Raw genomic sequence first — 21,007 nt, forward strand, 5'->3', positions numbered from 1 at the left:
GGAAGGTTGAAATCCCAGTTCAGTGCCTTCCTCCTGGCCACATCTGGATTGGAGCAAGCTGCATAACCACGCTGAGCCTCAGTGGGCTCCTCTCTCATGCAGCTGAAATAATACCTGCACGACAGGGTCAGAGGGAGGGTAAAAGTAAAACCCACCCATCTCCTGTTGTTACTGAGAGTGACAAGAGCATCGTGTCACACGCTGGCACACTGAGGCTTCAGCCAGGTCCTTAGTGGTGTGCAATCGGTGGTGCTGGAGAGTGGCTTCGGCATTTCAGTGGGGAATAACATGATCAGGTTTAGGTTTAAGAAGATCACTCTGTCAGCAGTGTGAGGACGGATTAGAGAGCAGGAAGGAGCAGGGGCAGAGAAGCAGATGTATGAATATTCTTCCCAGTGCAGTAATCATTACTCTCCTAATTATGCCAGAAAAGAAGCTAAAATCTATTTACTGGTGGCTATCAAAAGTAAAAGAATGCTGCTTGAACAACAAGCACAGGGACAATTGTATTCAGCCTTTTGGAAACAGACCATAGTAACGGAATTAGAGACAATTAAGGAGTTTAAGAGATTTCCAAGCTCATTTTTAGACTTAGTCAAACTGTAGATTTGTAATCAAGTTTTATATCAAAGAGACCCTAAAACACTTGAGCTCATTCTCAAACCGTCTCAATTTTTAAATTAGAACTTCTTAGCCTGAGGTCTCTCCATGCATGGGCTTCAGGCAATCTGTGTACTCCCTAAAAATCAGAGAAAAAATGATAAGCATATATTTTCCTCCATTTTGGGGAACCGGCCACATAGCTTCCATCAAATGCTCAGAGGGCTCTGGAACGCCATGATGGAGAAGCCCCACTGTCTATGTATGTATACATAGAGGAGACTGGCCTTGCGTTGAAGGGGCTTTTCATGGACACCCTGACATTCTGTCTGAACTTTGGGCTTTTCCACCCAGGGTCTCACTTGCATGCGTAATAGGCCTTTCAGACATACACACCAGGCTGAGCCGCAGTGCTTCTCCCACCTGCCCCATCTCTGTAAGTGCTAACTGCACTCTTCTAACTACTCAGGCCAATTCCTTGGGGCCCTCTTTTTTCTTATGCTCTGCATCTACTTCCTTGGGGCTACCATTTCTATCCTCAAAATATATCTTGAATCCAACTCTTCCCTCACCAACTGCTCCCCACACCCTCCATCTAATTCCCTTTCCCAGTGGATTGCAGTGGCCTCTGACCTGCCTCCTTGCTCTGCCTCCTCCCTTTCTAGTCTACCAAAGCAACGCCTCCCCACAGCCCTGCAGGAGCTTCCCATGTGCCTCTGAGCAAAACCCAAAGTCCTTAACTGACCTATGACATACCATGTGACTGGGTGACTTGAGCCCTGTCATGTCCCTGATCTTATCGCTCCATCTTCTCACTGGCTTCTGTGGCTTCCTCAAGGTCTTGATGCAGCTGATTCTGCTTTCTGCTTCCTGGAAGGCTGTCCTGTAGACACCTGTGTGGCTTGTCCTCTGTCCTCCTTCAGGACTGTGCTCAGTTGCACCTTCTTGGGCCATCTGTTTAAAACTGCAGCACCCCTTCCCCACCTGACGCTGGGATATCCCCTTTCTCTGCTTTGGTCTCCCTCTGCACTTATCACCAACTGAATTATACTTACTGTTTGCATGTTAACCTGCCGTGTTATGATGTAAGCATTATGGACGGGGTGATTTTTTTGGGTCTGTTTCAGAGCTACATCTGTAGCACCTATTGCAATGTCGACATAAAGCAGGGACTCAGTAATATTGACTATGTGAATTTTACTTTGAGGATTTACTCGACATCTTTGTGTTGTCATCCTCTATGCTGCTCACTGGAACTCTCCATGGTTATTTCTATTATTACTTGGGACTATTCGAATGGATCCTGTTTCTTTTCTAGTTATCTTTTTACTTAAAATGGCAATTGATACAAGGATAATTATTGATTTTTGTGACTTCTAAGTTCCCTATATTAACCTGAATTGACAACTGAGAGTTCATACTTGTCCAGTCATTGTACTTTCTTCAAATGCCACACTATTCTCTCTAACTTCATAAAGAAATTCCTTTAAGTTTACAATAATTTAACCATTTGATAATTTTGAGAAATGCTATGTTGATTAGGTATTATGATTCCTCTCTATTTCAATACCTTTCAGAGTATAAGTATACTTGCAGGTGTACTGGAAGGGCTATTTTATTTTATTATTTTGAGCAGTACTGGAGATCAAACTCAGGGTCTCACACATGCTAGACAAGTGTTTTGTTACTGAACCACATCCCCAGCCCCTGGGAGGGCTATTTTAATTAGAAATAGCTTGATGCTTTATTACATGGTTGTGGTTCTATGCTGAGAATATGAGACATTTTTATAATGTGAATTGACATCTGCTAATTTGTTTCCTAAGTTTGGAATTTTTTGTACTAGGTATTCTTAACACAGAACGCATCTGGGCTTAACACACAATAGCCTTATTTTGTGTGTCTGAACTGTATGGAACAACAGTAATAAACTAGAGATCTAGGGCTTTTTTAATGCCAGTTCATCTGGCAAGACTATTTTTTCCAAGTTAGCTAATTTTTAACATTGCTGTGTTTGTTTTACACCATTTCAGGTTTTACAAGAGGAACTAGAAAACCGCTCTAATCAGGTGCGATGTGCAGAGAAAAAGTTACAGCACAGAGAACTCGAGTCACAAGAACAGGTATGCCCTCCTTCCCCCTTCGGCTTGTTTGTTTGTCTACTTTCTCTGGGTCAAGGGGCTCCTGTATCCCCCATGCCAGTCAGGGTTCTTTACAAGTAACAGAACACCTCTGTGGTCGGCACCGACATCATAGGAATGGAAGACTTTGCAGAACAAGAAGTCCCGAGGGAGGGCAGGCTCTGACTCTGCGTCTCTGGCATTTTCACGGCTCTACCTCCTGTGCTGGTTTCACTGTTAAAGTGATTCCAAGATAGCCCAGGAGTCCCCGGCATGTTTCCCAGATCTGTACTATCCAGAGGCAGAAAGGAATAGATAATTTCTGGGGTCTCCTCCTGAAAAGTAAGGAAATCTTTCCTAGCACCTGGTCTCTCACCTCACTTCATATCTCATTGGCCAGAGCAGGTCACATGCTCAGCCTGGCATGCCCAATCCTTTGCAGGAGGACCAAAAGGACCAAACTTAGCCTAGACCAATCAGGATCCACCTGCTGGTGATGGAATTAGGCAAGAAAGGAAAACCAGAAAAAAAGAAGAGGGGAAATGGATGTAGTTATACAGCCAATGGTGTCTACAGTGTCATTGTTTTTTAAATAAATGGATATTATTTTACTTAGAAGCATAAATATGTTTTCTTTTGAATTTAAGATTTCCCCTCTTTCTTCCCATTCTGTTTATAAAGCATAAACGAGAATAATCTAGCCATGACAGTAGCTAATGACTTATTTTATTTTCGACTGACATGATTATTTTCACCCAACTCTCCTGGATATAATGGATTATATTAAGTGCTAATTTTGACAATTTAAAGTAAAAAGCTCGCAATGTATCAATAGAGACTATGAATCTTGATGAGACCTTTTATAAATTTGTTGTCCTTGGCCTTTGAGTGTAGCATTGCTAACCTGCTTCAAAGTGCCGCTGAGCCATTATGTACGGAATTTTCCATAGATACTGCCAAACGTCTATATTTTGGTTGTTATATGGTAAAATTCATATAAGAATATTAAGTTAGGTCATTTTGATCTGGGGGAAAAGGTAAGAGATGTTTACAAATAGGATCCCATGATAGAGGATGGTACCAAATGGCAGAATTAATCACCTGAGAGATGCTGAATATTAATACTTACTAAATGATTCAGTTTGCAAATATTTCCTCCTGCTCCAAACTTTGTCTTTTCATTTTTTAAACAGGCTCATAGACCAAAAATTTTTGATTTTGGTGGAATTTATCAGATTTTCCTGGTATGGTTCACTTCTTGGTATCAAGTCAAAGAACTTTGGTCAAAGTCCTATGGTCCAGACTTTCTCCTTTTTCCTAAAAGTTTTATAGTATTATGATTTACTTTAATTGTATGATACATTGTGAGTGAATTCTTGTGTAAAGATGTGAGGCTTTAAAAAAAAAAAACTTAGTTGAGGGGCTGGGGCTGGGGCTGAGCAGCAGAGCATTTGCCTAGCATGCATAAGGCACTGGGTTCGATCCTCAGCACCACATAAAAATAAAAAAAAATAAAGGCATTCTGTCCATCTACAACTTCCAAAAAATTTTAAAAAAAAAACTTAATTGACTTGACTTCCTACTCTCTAATGTACACCCTGTGTAATATAAATGTGTGTGTGATTTGCTTGAATACATATAGGCATATATACATATATGTATAATGTAGTATTTATGTCATACAAGTCAGTAGGAAGACAAAATGAAAATACTGGGATAAAACATTATACTTTATCAAATGCCTGTAAGATGACAGACACTATAAAAGAAACATCACACATTAGCTCATTGAATGCTCACAGTATTTTATAGATGACATACTAAAACCCAGAGTAGTTGCTTAACTCACCCAAGACCACACAGCTAGGAAGAAATACTGAAGATTTTCAGACCCAAGTTTATCTGAATTTCAAATCTTTGCTCCTTTCATGACAATTTTGAAACTATAATAGTAACAAAACAAAAATGGGTGGCAGTGATAGTGAAAGTGAGTTTATTAAAGTTGTCAGGAAAACAGACATTGTTCTAAATGCCTGCAGTAGTAGCAAATGCCATTGACCTTCCACGGACAAAGAGAAGCAAGGGCAAAGGAAAGGGACGCCTAGCAGACCGGCTGCCGATAAAGCCTCCCCCTCAGATGGGAGTGCGGTGGTGTCAGGTCAAAGCAGCCTGGGTCTAATGGTCACTTGAGGTCAGCTGAGCACCGTTCTCTGTGAAGGACACTTGTGACTACAAGGAGAAAAGACCAGCTTCTTCAAAGCAGGAGAGGGTGCTCCCTGGAGGACGGGGGCTTCTCCGTCAGCCGTAAAATATGACTTAAGGTAAAACTTTGTTAACATCACTTTAATTCATGGCAAAACTTCACACAGAAAATTCCATAATATATTGAGAGCAGGGAAATTAAGAAATCCCAAATGAACAATAGGGAAGGATTCAGGAACTACTTTCAGTCTTTTTTTATTGACTTCTTTTTGATCATCAAAGTTGCTTTCATCTTTGTAGTGACAATAGCTTTTTAGAATATTTCTTACACTAATTCCTGATATCTTCTAGAAGACCATAGTTTACCAAAGAAATGTCAGGAAATACCCATGGGTAAAGCTGAATATTTCATAATCTTTGCAACTATGAGATGTTGGGTTCTTTGCACAAGGTCCTAGGGTGTAGCTAGAAAAGAAATGCCAGTTGTTTCAACAAAACTAAGCAGCAAATAATAGGCATCTAATAAATACTATTTACCTATAGTGAATTTAATATTTTGCCTAAATTTGATCCATGTTCCCCTTTCAATTTGTGACACTAATAGCAGCAGTGAAAAATAATTAGAGCTATTGTCATGGACACTTTTTAGGGTCTACTTATATATGAAGTTACTTAGGATATTTAAAGTATTGATGTTCTATTATGACTTTCTTTTCCTTTTTCTTTCTTTTTTTGTCATCCATCAAAGCAACTGCAGTCACAGTAGCCAGCCTCCCATTAATCAATCAGACCACTGAAAAGGGTGCAGAGCAGCACTTAATACTTTCATCTTTTTCTTTTCAACCAAATATTATTATCCTGATACTAGTTGCATAAAGACTCAAAATTGAAACTGGCAGAATTACAAAGGACAATTTCCTAGGCTGCTTTTTTTAACTTGCCCGCTTTAAAAAAAAAAAAAGTTTGAACTGTTTCTGGTTTTCATTTAAGAAAAATTCCTGTGTTTTGATTCTACAAAAACAAAAAATGAATGAAGCATTTTAAAAGTTATGTTTTTAATTAAAAACAAAAGACTGCTTCTCATCAGGTCTTGATGGGTGGCATCCTTGCTGCCCACCACTGGCCTTGGTGCCTCCAGCTCTCCTCTGTCTCCTCATACGGAAGGTCAGAGTCCACAGAGCAGGCCTGTTCACCAGTGGGTGAACCTGATACAGATCCAAGAGGAATGGAGTTAGAAAATACTAATGTTCTAAGTTAGCCTTACAAAAGCATGATGTTTCCTTTAATCTATAAATAGTAAAGTAATTAAAGTCACCATTATTTTTATCCATACCAGGGGTAAATAATTTCTAATTCCAGATAAGCTCTGAGCAGGAATCCCATAATTTCAGCAAAGATCTAATCAGACTTCCTGATTGTGGAGGAAACGGAGCCATCAGGAAAGGAAGTGACTTCCCTACTGCACAGCACAGTGCAGCAAACCCAGGGTAGGACCGAACATGCTCAGTGTCCTCCCAGGTGTTTTTTTTCCATCACGTTAAACACTGTGTAAAATGAGTGGGTGCCATTTACCTCTCAGGTTCAGGGTAGGTCAGACTGTCATGGGCAAAACTAGCATTCACTTTGAAAGCAAACAATGTTTCACTATTCACAAGGAGCCTAGAAAATTTGGTCTGATCCATTATAGAAAAGAGAAGGAGGCATGATCTTTACTTGGTTTCTTAACACTGTGCAAAGCATGTGTTTATTATAAAGGCACTGAACAGTGTCAGATTAAACTGATAGAAAATGGAAATTAATATACATATAATAAACCCTGCTTCAAACTGACTTTCTTAAATTTTGGAAATATGAATAACTTTCATATTGATTGTATATCATATTGATTTGCCATAGCCATTGGCTAAGGACAGTACATTTATACAAAGTTTCATTAAGACTCATGGTCTCTAATAATAACATTATTGACATTTTACTTTTTTTATCATTTCATTACATTGAGTACTCTGTTTCCCATAAGGTTATTTTAAACAAGTTAGTGAAAAACATCATTTAGAAACATCCTAATAAATAGCTTGCAATACTGAGCATTTCACAGGAGTCGATCTTTGTTTGACTTAACGTTCTCGACTTTCAAGAGGCACTCTGTGCCTGGCAGTACTGGGCATTGAGAAGAAACAAAGATGAGTAACTCCAGGTCCTACCCTCAAGAGCTCTCAGTCCAGCAGAGCTAAGGAGACAGGCATAAACATAGGCTCCAGACGTGGAATTTTCAAAGTCAGTTCTTTTTCTACTAAATGGCTCAAAGTCTCAGGGTCATAAGATATGGAAAGAACCGTCCTTGGTGCCACCTTCCGCCTGCCTGAGCTCTGGAAAAGGTTTGGCCCCACCATCACAGGCAGCTTGGTGCTGGTGGGCCTGGTGCAAGAATCTATGGTACACAGGACCAGGTTCTTCCAAGGCTGGTCAGGAAGGGGTCCACACTTCTAGCATGTTCTCTTAAAAGCTCCTGAGCTCCACCTCCTCCTGCTGCTTTGGGCTGCTTCTGGTGGGACTCTGATTTTGTGGCCAGCAATTTTTGCAACCAACTGGTTTAGTTCTGAATCTTATGTCCAAGCATTAAAGGTCTAGACTGTACAGGCACAAGTAACCCATAAATTATTCTAAAATATATAGCTAAAGGCCAGTCACACCTCATTTCAGCCAGAGCTTTGCAGCAGCCAACTTTCTATTTAAGTCCTAAACACATTGGTAAATTTAGGAGAGAATCTAGTGACCAAAGGCAGTCTGTGGTAGTCATGTGCTCAGGGTTTGCAGGTGAGGGTAGAGGTTGTCCACACACCCCCATCAAGACACAGGGAGAAGAGACTTCAAGAACTGGTCTAATTCAGTGGGGAAAGCACTGCTGGTTCAAAATCTACCCTTGTCACTACTAATCATATGATCTTGGGTAAGTCACTTAGCCTTGCTGAGTATCAGTTTCCTAGTCGGTAAAATATTGTCAATACTAACTTCCCATAGGCTCTTGGGAGCAGCAAAACAAGATATGTGTAAAAATACTTCAAAAACTATAAAACATGCAGCTGCAATGTGTATAATTACAGTTATTCATAGCAGAGAAAGAGGCCTTTGCTGACCATTAACAAGAGGAAGGACATTCCAGTTAGGGAACAGAATGAGGAAAGACATGAAGCAGAACTTGCTCATAAGTGTTCAGGGAATATTGAGTAATATCTTGGCCAGAGGATAATATCTGTGAAGAGGAAAACAAGACCAAAAAGTTAGTTTCATTCATTTTGTCCATTAAAAGAATGCTTTGTTATTGAGGCCTGCTCTTTACTAAGCGCTGTGGTATGTGTTAGGACAATCGGTGGCCAGTCTTGGATGCAGTGCCAAGGAGTTCAATCGCTCGCCAGAAAGCCATTGTCAGCAGTTGAGGATTTCTCTCTTTTCTGGGGAGTGCTGCATGGTTGAGGTTAGACTTTACAAAGATTAAGCAGCAGCCAGAAGATAAGATAAACAAGAGTTGAAAAGAAACCCATCCAGAGGTTATTGACCTCACCAGTCACAAGAGAAATATTGAAGGCTTGAACTGGATGTTGTTAAAAGGAGTAAAAAGAGAGGGGTTGATGTGAAGACTCCCTTGAAAGGAGAATTCACGCCCTGTGCAGTGGCTCATGCCTGTAATCCCAGTGGTTCAGAAGGCTGAGGCAGGAGGATTGCAAGTTCAAAGCCAGCCTCAGCAACTTAGCAAGGACCTAGGTAACTTAGGAGACCCTGTCTCAGGAAAAAAGAAAAAGGGAGGAGGCTAGGGTTGTGGCTCAGTGGTAGAGCGCTCACCTCTCATGTGTGAGGCACTGAGTTCGATCCTCAGCATCACATACAAATAAATAAACAAAATAATAAAGTATTGGGTCTACCTACAACTAAAAAAAAAATTTTTTTTTTTTTTTTAAAAAGGGCTGGGCGGGCTGGGGCTAGGGCTCAGAGGCAGAGTGCTTGCCTAGCATGTGTGAGGCACTGGGTTTGATCCTCAGCACCACATAAAAATAAATAAATAAAAACATTCTATCCATTTACAACTACAAAAGAAAAAAAAGAGGAAGGAAGGGAGGGAGGGAAGGGAAGAAGGGAAGGAAGGAAGGAAGGAAGGAGGGAAGGGAAGAAGGGAAGAAAGGAAGGAAGGGAGGGAGGGAGGGAGGGAGGGGAAGGAATGAAAGGAAGGAAGAAAAGAGGGAGGCTGGGGATGTGGCTCAGTGGTGAAGCACCTCTGGGTTCAATCCCCGGTACCAAAACAAAAAGGAAAATTCACAGACTTAGAGGGCAAAGGAAAAGAATATGTCAAACACAATACTGCATTTTTCGATTTGATAAGCTGGCCCATGATGTACAACAGTACCATTATTTCTTGAATGTTGCATCTGAGATGCTCCCAGGACATTCATTTGGAGGCATATGGTTGAAAATCTGAATCTAGATGCAAGAAAAAACTCTGGAAACGTGAAGACATGAGAGTTGTCTTTCTGGGGCTGCAGCAGAAACCCAGAATGGGTGGTGATGTTGACAAGAAGAGCAGAGGGAGAGAGGAGAGGCCACAAGCCAACCCATGCAGGGCCCGTTCAAGGGACTGAGAAAGCAGGGAGGGGACCAGGAGGATTTAAAAGGAGTGGAGGAAGATAAGCCGGTGACTGCTGTGAAAACCAGAGAAGACAGTTCCCTACTAGACCCTGCGCTCCTTAGGGTGAGGCCTGTGTCATCCTCACGAATCTGCCAGCACGTGTTAAGTTGAATTGCTCTGTGAAGCTTTTGCTGTCCCCAGCCTTGTCCTTGCATGGCCCTGCCCACCTCTGTCCCTTTGTCACTGGGCTTCCCTAGTGCTTCCTGCTACCCTCCATGGAGGGCTTTCCCATCAGAGGTCCCTAGTAGGTGATGTGCTCTGAGGGGCCGTGTGCCTGTGGATCCGCATCTTGCCAGTCTCCAGCCCAGGCTGCACTCGGCAAATTGTTGGGAAGAAGAAGAAAGAGAAAAGAGAGAAGGGAGATGGGTGGGAGGAGCAGGGGACAAGGGGAAGTTAACAGCCTCACATGCTACAGGAAGTTCGAGGACCAAGAGTTCAAAAGCCACCAAGCCTGGGTAATGATTACGGGCCCTGGGTATTGTGTCTCCCAAACCTTTTCCAAGCGACTCCCTTGAGCATATTCTTGCCTAGGCTTTTGTGAAAATAAATATGATAGTCGTTCTTTTATCATTTCCATCTGGGGTGATCATTTCATCTGGCAGAAGCATAATCAGCTCCTTGGGGCTTCTGTGTGGCCCCCAGCTATTCCCTTGGTATTATTGCTCCAAAGGGTTTTAGAACAGGGAGAACTAAGAGAAAGTGAGATGCCCGCCCCTGCCATGTGGCCCACCTTTCTAAAACAGGGCAGATTTCCTGCTAGTCTTTGTACAGTGCCACTCTGTACTGTACGTTCTCTGTCGATAACTGAGCATTCTGCTGATTCCTTTCTAGGTTCCTAGGTATTAAAAATACGTTTTGTCCCTTTTGTATAAGTAGCTTTCAGATAACACTAGACATCTCCGAAAGTACCTTAGATCTGCTGCCTGTTACGCTATTAACAATCAGTATCATTTGTATTCCCAAAGAGTTGACTTGCCACCCACAATGCCCAGTGATCTATCGGGGAGCAACACGGATATTAGAAGAACCAAAATCGATATATTTAAAGCTTCCACTGACTAGCACTGCTTATCTTTAAACCACCTCAGTCATCATCAAGGGTAACCAGCAAATCCATGGAGTCACAGGAGGCCTTAAAGAAGATGATGCTGTGCAGACAGAAAATCAGTTAAGCAATAATCGTGACAATTGTTAAAAAGAAGAATTGGTCTTCTACAGATTTCCAAGCCTTTAATTTCTATTTTCCATAATGGATTTTAAAACTTCACAGTTTGGCTGTTGTGGAGCTAACTCATCTGTAGTGAAATCTATTTAAAAGTACTCACAACACAAAACTATGTTTTATCCCAAAGCACATTATGAAAACAGGAATAATAATTGCAAGAGAAATATAATTCAAAGACTTTTATTGACTTTTCATGTTTAATGGTTATTATTCTGGCTTGTTTCAAGCAATTTTAATAACCACAGTTTATTTACAAAATTCAGACTAATTCTTTTGTTCCCATGCCAACAAAATACATTTGTTCCCGGACAGCTGGTGTGATGCATCGTTATAAGACTCAGTTGTTATGAGGGATAGAACCACATTTAATTTTGGCCACAACTTATTCTCAATGAGAGTTTGAATAGTTGCCTGTTTTCTGAAAAAAACACTTGAACTGCAATGTCAGGGACAATATATTTTTATTAAAATACAATCTTATCATCATGTTCTTTTAAATCAGTTGTTTTAATAGATTTTAGTGTCAGAGCAAGTCAAATACTTGTCCCCAAAAGCCTCACTAAAAAGCCTGCATGGTGATCATGCTACCATTTTTAAGAAAAACTATAAGCACCTTCTGGGCGGTGTGTGCTTGCACCCTGGCTCTCTTGCGACTCCTTTGTTTTTAAAGTCACTGGTTTGCGGTGCTGGGGGATGTGGGGAGAGGGGCCCTGATGTGCTTGCTGGGCTTTGCTGACGGGTCAAATCCAAGTGTCAGCACAGCAGCCGCCACACCATGGCAGCTGTTTTTCCAGAAAGCATTTTCTGCATTGTTGAAGTGGCTCTCCGACGTTGCACTGAGCACTAAGGAACGAGGAAGACCAGGGGAGAGCACCAGGGTTGCACTGGGCTCTGACCCAGAACTGGAAGGTTCAAAGCCAGGCTATGCCTGCCTCGGGCTGGGTCACACGCAGCTTTTATTCCTGCTGTGAAGTCCTATGATGGTATATCCTCATTTCTTTTGGTTTAATTTCTAAAGATAGTTTGGGCTCTTGTATTAGTCTGTTAAAAATTATTTTTCATTCCCCAAATTATTTAATCCAAATGTTTACCTCCAAACCAGTAAATATGGAGGCTCTTAAAAAAAAAGAAGTAGAAGCAAAAACTTAAGACCAAGTTGTATTCCATCCCATCTCTCAAAATGGATGAGCAAGAAGAATTATCAAGCATTAACCTGGATAATGGAACAGCGTCTCTCAGGAAGATGAAAGGAGACTACATCCCTGAGGAGTGTCCTGTCGAGGCTGATTTTTCTGGCACTACTAAACACTGAGTTCATGGAATTGAGTGAACAGCAAGAAAGAGGAAGTGAAAGAAGAGAGAAACAGAGATGGCAAAAGAGGTGGGGTGAGGCAGCACAGGGAGGAGAGAGAGAAAACGTTCTGTGGCCATTTACTGTGCTTGTCACGTTCAGAAGCAAACATCAAGCATTCTAAGATGCCACTTCCTTGCAGTTTCTTTTTACTAAGTCCAGCCAGAAAAGATCTCCTTTTCCTGTGGCAAAGGCCATTTGGAGGTAGAAGCATTGAAATTGATTACTGGCAAGCACATAACAGAGCAGAGGTATTTTAGAGGCAGAAACATAAATCAATGTAATTAAATATACAGAAAGAAATAAGGTGTTTCTGAAAATACAGTGAACAATTCAGGACATTTGAATCTATTTTCCATGTAGGTAATGGATTTATATAAAGAATTAGAAAGCATAGTTCCAGTAAGGAAAAAAAAAATATATTACAGGGGCTGGGGATGTGGCTCAAGCGGTAGCGCGCTCGCCTGGCATGCGTGCGGCCCGGGTTCGATCCTCAGCACCACATACAAACAAAGATGTTGTGTCCGCCGATAACTAAAAAAATAAATAAATATTAAACAAAACAAAACAAAACAATCTTTAAATATATATATATATATATTACAAGTGTTCAAATGTAAAGGGTGACTTAGAGAATTAAATGAAATAATTAGAACTAGTGAAGACCATAGCACACTTGTCAGTATTAAAAATTTTAAGGGTGAGCCCATTTTGAATCAGGCAACCTAATAATTACTCAACTCTCTGTGGAGACATGATATGGAAAACTTGATTATCCATCCTCTTGAAGAAAATAGATAGTTTAAAGACCATTTTTGGCTTTGTGTATGCCTTGGCACTCAGGTTGATTCAGAAGGGGTGAGGTGACATGGACGTAGAGAGCACTCTGACAGGATATTAAGAAGGAAGGAAGGTATTTGTCGCATATTGGTGTTGGCCCTGACCGACTTGTCTAGGGGGATGTTCCCAGTGCAGGTGAGTAGCCAGGTGCAGTGGAAAGGACACAGGCATGGGCCCCTGCAGGCTTGGAGCTTGTCCTGAGGCTCATAGAAGCAACATCCAAGACCCAAGGGGCGGCTGGCACCCAGGTGGAAACAGACACAGTTTAACTGTTCTACCCTTCAGCTTAAGGGATTTGTTTTGTTGTTGTTGTTTTGAATGAATGTCTCTACAGAAAGAATAAGGGAAAAAATCAGAAAACTAGGCTGAATGATTTTGAGTTCTGTGTGACTTGAACACAGAAAGGTAAATGAGATGGTAAATGCAACATGTCATGGTAACTGAAGGACAGCCACAGTGGACTCTTTGTAGACTTTATTTTGTTTTAGAGCTTTATGGTCTTACATAATAGTCGGGTTTATCTTCTATTATCCTTCCTATCTCCTTATCCTCTCCCCTCCCTTCACTCCCTTCTGTCTAATCCAAAAATGAAATTCAATTTCAGTTCATGACCCCCCACTTTTCCCTCCTGTCCTCACTCCCCTCTCCTATCCTCCTGCCTCTGCTCTAGTAGACTTACTTTCACTTGTTTGTAAACTTTTTGAAAGTGACACTTTAAACATTCGGTTTGCTAAGTATTCGCTGAGCACCTGCTGTGTGTCCTGGATATGCATTGATGAACAAACCCAACAAAATCCTTGCCCTTGTGAAGTTTACATTCTAGAAGTAGGTTCTCCATAGCCTTCTTCATTTCTATGTATGTTTCAGCCTTGAATTCTCAATTATTAATAAGTCTTCCAGTTCATGAATATGGTATATCCTTCTTTGAGCATTCTTTAATTTTTCAGATACATTTTAAACCTTCTGTGAATGTATCTTCCACATCTCCTGTTAGATTATTTCTATGTGTTTTACATATTATTGTGCTTTTTTCTTTCTTTTTTTAAATTTGTTCTAATTAGTTACACATAACAACAGAATGTTGGGTTTTTTTGTTTTGGGTTTTTTTTTGTTTGTTTGTTTGTTTGGTACCAAAATTCAATTCCTGGGCATTCAATCACTGCGCCACATCCCCAGCCCAATTTTGTATTTTATTTAGAGACAAGTTCTCACTGAGTTACTTAGCGCCTCACCTTTGCTGAGGCTGGCTTTGAACTCACTATCATCCTGCCTCAGCCTCCCAAGCTGCTGGGATTATAGGTGTGTGCCACCATAGAATGCATTTTGACACATCATACATGTACAACTTCTCATTGTTCTGATTGTACAAGATGTAGAATCACGCCAGCCATGTAATCATATATGCACATAGAGCAATAATGTCCTATCATTCTATTATCCTTCCTATCCCCATAACCTCTCCCTTTCCTTCACTCCCTCCTGTCTAATCCAAAGTACCTCTATTCTTCCCAACCCCCCCCCTTATTGTAAATTAGCACCTGCATATCAGAGAAAACATTCAGCCTTTAATTCTTTGGAGTTGACTTATTTCTTTTAGCACAATATTCTCCAGTTACATTTATTTACCAGAAATGGCTGAGTAATATTCCATTGTGCATATATACCATGATTTCTTTATCCATTCATCTGTTGAAGAGCACCTAGGTTGGTTCCACAGTTTAGCTATTGGGAATGGAGCTGCTATAAATATTGCTGTGGATGCATCACTGTAGTATGCTGATTTTAAGTCCTTTGGGTATAAACTGAGGAGTGGGATAGCTGGGTCAAATGGTGATTCCATTCCAAGTTTTCTGAGGAATCTCCGTACTGCTTTCCATAGTGCTTACACCAATTTGCAGTCCCACCAGCAATGTATGAGTGTACCTTTTTCTCCACACCCTCACCAACAGTTATTATTGCTTGTATTCTTGATAATTGCCATTCTGACTAGAGTAAGATGGAATCTCAGTGTAGTTTTGATTTGCTTTTCTCTAATTGCTAGTGATGTTGAACATTTTTCATATATTGATTAATTATGTTTCTTCTGTAAAGTGTCCAAACACTTCCTTAGCCCATTTATTGATTGGGTTATTTGGTTTTTTTGGTATAAAGTTTTTTGAGTTCTTTATATATCTTGGAGATTAATTGCTCTATCTGAGGAACAGTATTATGCTGTTTTAAATGGTATTTTAAGATTCTGTTTTCTCAGTTTGTTGCAGGTATACAGAAATACAACTGACTTTATATAGATTCTGTTTATTAAATTCATGAAGTTTTTTTCTGTTCTCACCAAGAATCTCAATTTTTTCTTTGTTAAATCACAAATGGATATTGGATTTTCTTAAATACCTTCTCTTTTATTATCTTTTGAGATAACCATATGAATTTTGTTCTTCATTCAGCTACTATGTGTTTTTTTTAATGTTAAATTTTGCACTCCTAGAATAAACCCACTTGAATCATAACTTAACCTTTTTTTTAATCTTTAGTTAGATTTTGGTTCACTGATATATGTTTTATATAGGATTTCTGCTTCCATGCTTATAATTGATAATGACCTATATCTTTCCTTTCTTGTAATGTTCTCATTCCATTTGGGTATCAAAGTTTCCTAGCCTCAAAAACAAACAAATAAAAAAAATCTGACAGAGTTTGAGTAATATTGATATTATTTCTTACTTTAAAATATTTGGTAGAATTCAGAGGAAGCCTTTGGGGCCTAGAATATTTTTTGTTGAAAGATTCTCAATGAATTAGAGATATGCTTTCTCTAGTGGTTATGGCAATCAGATTTTCTATTATACTTTTGCCTAATTTTCTGTTTTGTAACTATATATATATATTTTCTTCTAAGTCTTCCCTATATCTCTCTGTATTCTGAATATTTTCTTTTTACCTTATAGTTCATTAATTCTTTCCTTAGTTGTACCTAATTTGCTTTTAAATCTTTTTCTTTTTTTTTTTTTTTGAGGGGGGGGTGACTATCAGAGATTGAACTCAGAGGAACTTAGCCACTGAGCCACATCTCTAACCCAATTTTGTATTTTATTTAGAAACACTGAGTTGCTTAGCTCCTTGCAGTTGCTGAGGCTGGATTTGAACTTGCTCAGCCTCCTGAGCACTGGGATTACAGGTGTGCACCACTGCACACAGTTTTAAATCCATTCTTAATTTGGATGGGTTATTGTGTTTTCAGGAGTTAGAACTTATACTTAGTGTTTTTTAAATTTCTTTTTCTATGCCAAGTTCACAATTGTTTTCCTAATTCTGTTGAATACATACCTTTGTTCTTTTAATGGTTAGCCTAATAACCATTATCTAGAGTTCACATGGGTCTTGTGTTTCTATGGGCCTGGATATTTTTGATTGAGTGCTAGATACTTTATATGAAAATTCATGGAAATGATTTAAGACCTAAGGTGATGTTAATTTCCTCCAGAGAGAATTTACATTTCTAGTCTCAGTGGACAAGTAGTGTTATTTGCAATCTTGAATATCCTTAATTCATTTATAAGGATTAAGATGATTTGAAGGTAGACTTCATTTCTAGTCTATTTCCATTCCACTCCTACTCCCAGCGTATAACCTTTTGGAATGCACCCAAAGCATAAGGATTTTACCAGACACTCCCCATCAGTGAGTCCTGACTGTAATTTATATCTCCTTGGATTTGTGTGTGTGTGACTGTGTGACTGTTAAGTGATCTGTTCAGCCTTCTCAGCCACTCTAGAACCAGCAAGGGCCACTACATAAAAATGTCCCTAAATGCCATGCTTACAGATTCTATCATTTGCAGTATCTCAGCCTCATGATGCTGTTCTACCTTGTTAGTTCTCTTAACATTTTGAAGCAAATGTAGGAAGGATTATCAAGGCTTCCATTACTAAATGTGAAAATTCAGCATTTGCATTTCTGTGAATTGCTTCATCACATTCACTGCTAATGTTTTTCCCCTAATTTATTTTTCTGCCTTGATCTACAAAAGTTTTTAAAATATATCCTGTACATTAATGATCTGTTAGTTAAATATCTTGAAATCTATCCTCCCTGTTATATTTTATTTTTTTATTCAACATCTTAATTTTTTAAGATTATTTTCTTTTTCATTATGACTTACAAACTTGTTTAGAAAGGCCCTCCCTAACCTAAGATTATGACATGTATACTCCTATTTTCTTATAATACTTTCAAGAATTTTGTTTTGTTAATACATTTAACTCTTTAGCTCAAATCAAAGTTCTTGTGTATATTGAAATAAGGGTCATGATAAAATGGCCCCCAAAGGAGGCCAATCCCTGGAATCTGTGAGTGTGTACATTACATGACAAAAGAGACTTTGCAGATGTAATTAAGGTAACTCATCAGTGACCTTAAAAATGGGAGATTACTCCCAGAGTATCTAAATGATGGGCCCAGTCTAACACATGACCCTAAGAGCAGAGAACTTTCTGTGCCTAAAGGGAGAGGGGCTGTGGGAGGAGGAGGCGGCTGAAGGACTGGAGGCCGGGAATGGACCCAGTGAACTTTGAAGATGGAGGGGGCACCGTGTCGAGAAACGCAGGCAGCCTGAAGGAACTAAGAGGGACTTCCAGCTGGCAGCAGTCAGGAAATGGGGACTTCAGCCCTATAGCTGTTAGGAACTGAATTCTGCCAACAACATGGGTGAGCTTGGAATTCTCCCCTAGAGCCTCCAAGTAGGTTCCAGGCCAACCAACACCTCCATTTTGACCTTGTGCCACTGAGCAGAGGAACCAGCTGAGCCCCTTCAAATTTCTGACCTATGTGAGGTGACAGAGTTTATTGTCATTTGGGGTCATTTGTTGCAGCAATGGTAGTAATATTCTTTTATTAGTTTTGTTTCCAGTTATTAATATGATTTATTGACTGTGAAAATTCTTCCCCATTTAAAAAAAAAAGGCTTCATTAAAAATCATACTTTCCAAATATGTGTGAATCTATTTAGGACTTTCTCTTCTTCCCTATTTATCCATTTCCTATGCCCGACCAGCCATATGTTATGATGCTTAAGAGCATGAACCCTGGAGCCGCACTGCCTGGGTTCAAATCCCAGCTCTGCCACTTCCACTTACTTGCTGTAAAACCTCGAACAATTTGCTATACTTGATTTATCTCAGTTTCCATAGCTTGAAAGTGGGTTAATAACAGTAGCCACCCTATAAAGTTTCTCTGAAGACTAAAATCAGTTATCACAGACAAAACCTCTAGAAGAGTACTAATGCACAGTAAATATGAACTAAAGGGAAGGCTCCTCTCATCTTTGTCTTAGTTATTCTTAAGCATTCTCGCTTGCTGTAAATCTTGGACTAATTCTGTGAATCTTGGAGAGTTTCTTTGTTAAAAGTGCCACTCGTTATCTGACTGCGATTGCATTGAATGTATGAATCAGTCTCAGAATAACTGATATCTTTACAACACTGAATCTTTCCATCAGAAACTTTGCATCTTTTTGCATTTCATTTGGTCTTTTGTGTTTTTCAGTGCAACTGAAATTGATCTTCACACAGATGTGTTATACGTTTCTTGTTAAATCTACCCCAGGTTTATCATGGTGTGTTGTTTCTTTAGTGGATTTCCCTTATGTTTTCTGAATGGTCCTTGTTAATATTTGGGAAAGTATTCAGATTATATACATAATAGACTGCCACCAGAACTAGTACCAGTATAAGTTTGATTTTTTTTTCTTGAATTTTCTAGTAGGCAATTATACCATTCCTGGGTACAGATGATGTTTGTGTTTTGCTTTCCCCTTTCACCCCCGTTTGTTCTTTTCAGTACACATCTTAAGCAGGAGTGCTTCTGTTCTACTGGAAATACTTCTGATAGCTACCTTTTGTTGGGTTTATACACGTTGCCTTCCCTATAATTACTTTAGACATATTTCTGCATTTCCACTAGTCTAAAGCTTCTTTGAAGACAGAGAATATATTATGGTAAGAAAACACATACATATACACACACGTGTATAGACATGTATGTACTGGGTGCATATGTGTCTAATAAGTATATTCTCTCCAGTCAACTTTCACCAATTGGAGATGAGCAGTTGGTCTCCAGTTGGGGGACTGGGGATGTGGCTCAGTGGCAGGGCACTTGCCTAACATGCATGAGGCCATGGGTTTAATCCCCAACACTGGGGGGGTGGGAACTACTCTCTCCATTTGGTACTAGGAGCTTGTCTCAGCTAGAGAGAGATAAAAGAAGCCTCAGCATCCTCTTGCACATCAAATAGAACCATTCTTCCCTCCAAGCTTGTCCTCTCATCAGTCACTCGCTGGCCCCGCCCTCCTCCAACGCCATTAAGGCATCTCTTAGATACTCTACAAGATCCTCATCTCTAAGGTGTAGAATTCACCCTGCCTTCAACTTGACATTTCTTCCCTGTGCATATGCACACTCCCCATTTTCCCCTCTGGGACTTTTGGACAAGATGGGCAGAGGTCTCTTCTCTAAGATGTCACCTCTGGGCTGCCCTTTTGAGTCCTATCCCACCATTCCCTTTTCCCCTTGCTTATAGCACTGCCTTTTCCAGCCAGCTGCACGCAGAGTGCTTTACCCCCCACCTGCCAGCCAGACAGCCCAGCAGGCATCTGAGCTGTGCGGTGTCCTTGAGAAACAGTAACAGAAGTTTCTTTATATATGAATGGTCTTTACATGTTATATCTGTTCCATGTACAATCTTTATTTCCTTCTTTATAATAGTAGATTGTTCTTTAAAGGACAGTCCTGTGAGTTGATCTCCTAGTCTTTTGCATTGAGCTTGATCCCAGTCCTCCACCACCACTTCAGCACCCCGCACCATGCTCCATCAGTGACCATACTCCATTCCACAAGTGTTTGGAAGCTGACAGTCAGATATATACTTCTGAAGTAATGTCTGCTTCATTTTCATTATTATTTAAAACTGCTAAATTTTTGCTTATGCACATACCAGTCATTTTAGTAAAGCTTGCCAAAAACTGTTCATAGCATATATGAAAATTATGTTGGTTAATTTTTGCTGATTCCATCTCTTTGTGAGTTGTGACATTTAGCAGCATATGAGTCTAGGGAAAGGTGGGGTGGGGTTTCATTGAAGTGTGAAGAATGCATGAGGTGTTTCAAAGTTGGCACTCTTGGTATTCAGTTTTTATAAACAGGTAAAAAATAATGATAAAAAGTTTGCATTTGTGTTTATAAACATATTGCTAGCAAATAGAAAACCTCCTTAAAACTTTAGTTATGAGCCAGATGCATACACCTGTAATCCCTGCTACTCAGGAGGCTGAGGAAGAAGGATGGCAGGTTCAAGGTCAGCCTCAGCAACTTAGCAAGACCCTGTCTCAAAATAAAATAAAAAGGTCTGGGGATATTTCTCAGCAGTAGAGCACCAATGGGTTCAATCCCCACTACTGCTAAAAACCATTTTTTATTATGAGGTTTATTTTAATTATAATTCTTACTAAAATATACACAAAATAACATGACCCAACATTGAGTTGAAATCCTTCCTGTTAAGAAATCCTATATAATATCTCTACAACTGTTCGAGTACATTTTGAAAATGACAGAACACAAGTTTTAGGCCCTCTTTTAAATGCCAGTTCAGCTCAAAGAACATATGTCTCACTAATTATTTTTAACAGTAAAAGGTACTTATTCACTTAGCAAGCATTTATTGAACACCTACTATGTGTCAGACATCATTAGTCTTGGACTATAAGATGAGTGAAATTTTTTTTTTTTCCTGAAGGAACTAAGAGCCAAACTCCGAAAGTGAACTTCCTTTGACTTCTCGAGCTGGCATAATCCTATTTTTCTTTTCTTTTATAGAGCCCACCTTTGAAGTCTTCTTTTCATTATTTCTGCTCTTTAGCCTGCGCCTCACGGTAGCTAACCTCTGTTTTCTGGTCTCTATCCCAACTTCTTCCAGCCACATCCCATCTCCCTCAGTG

At 39.8% G+C, this 21,007-nt stretch overlaps 1 protein-coding gene across 1 annotated transcript in view; it reads left to right on the top strand.

Moving 5' to 3' along the window:
- The window catches only part of Cep112 (centrosomal protein 112), a 435,668-nt gene that overhangs the window by 390,020 nt on the left and 24,641 nt on the right, over positions 1 to 21,007 (top strand). Inside the window, exon 24 of the mRNA XM_048798206.1 lies at positions 2,634 to 2,723. Coding sequence (XP_048654163.1) covers positions 2,634 to 2,723 — 90 coding nt within the window. The remainder of the gene's footprint in view (positions 1 to 2,633; positions 2,724 to 21,007) is intronic.

Source organism: Marmota marmota, unplaced genomic scaffold (assembly GCF_001458135.2).
Source record: "Marmota marmota marmota unplaced genomic scaffold, marMar, whole genome shotgun sequence".
NCBI classification, from domain to species: domain Eukaryota; kingdom Metazoa; phylum Chordata; class Mammalia; order Rodentia; family Sciuridae; genus Marmota; species Marmota marmota.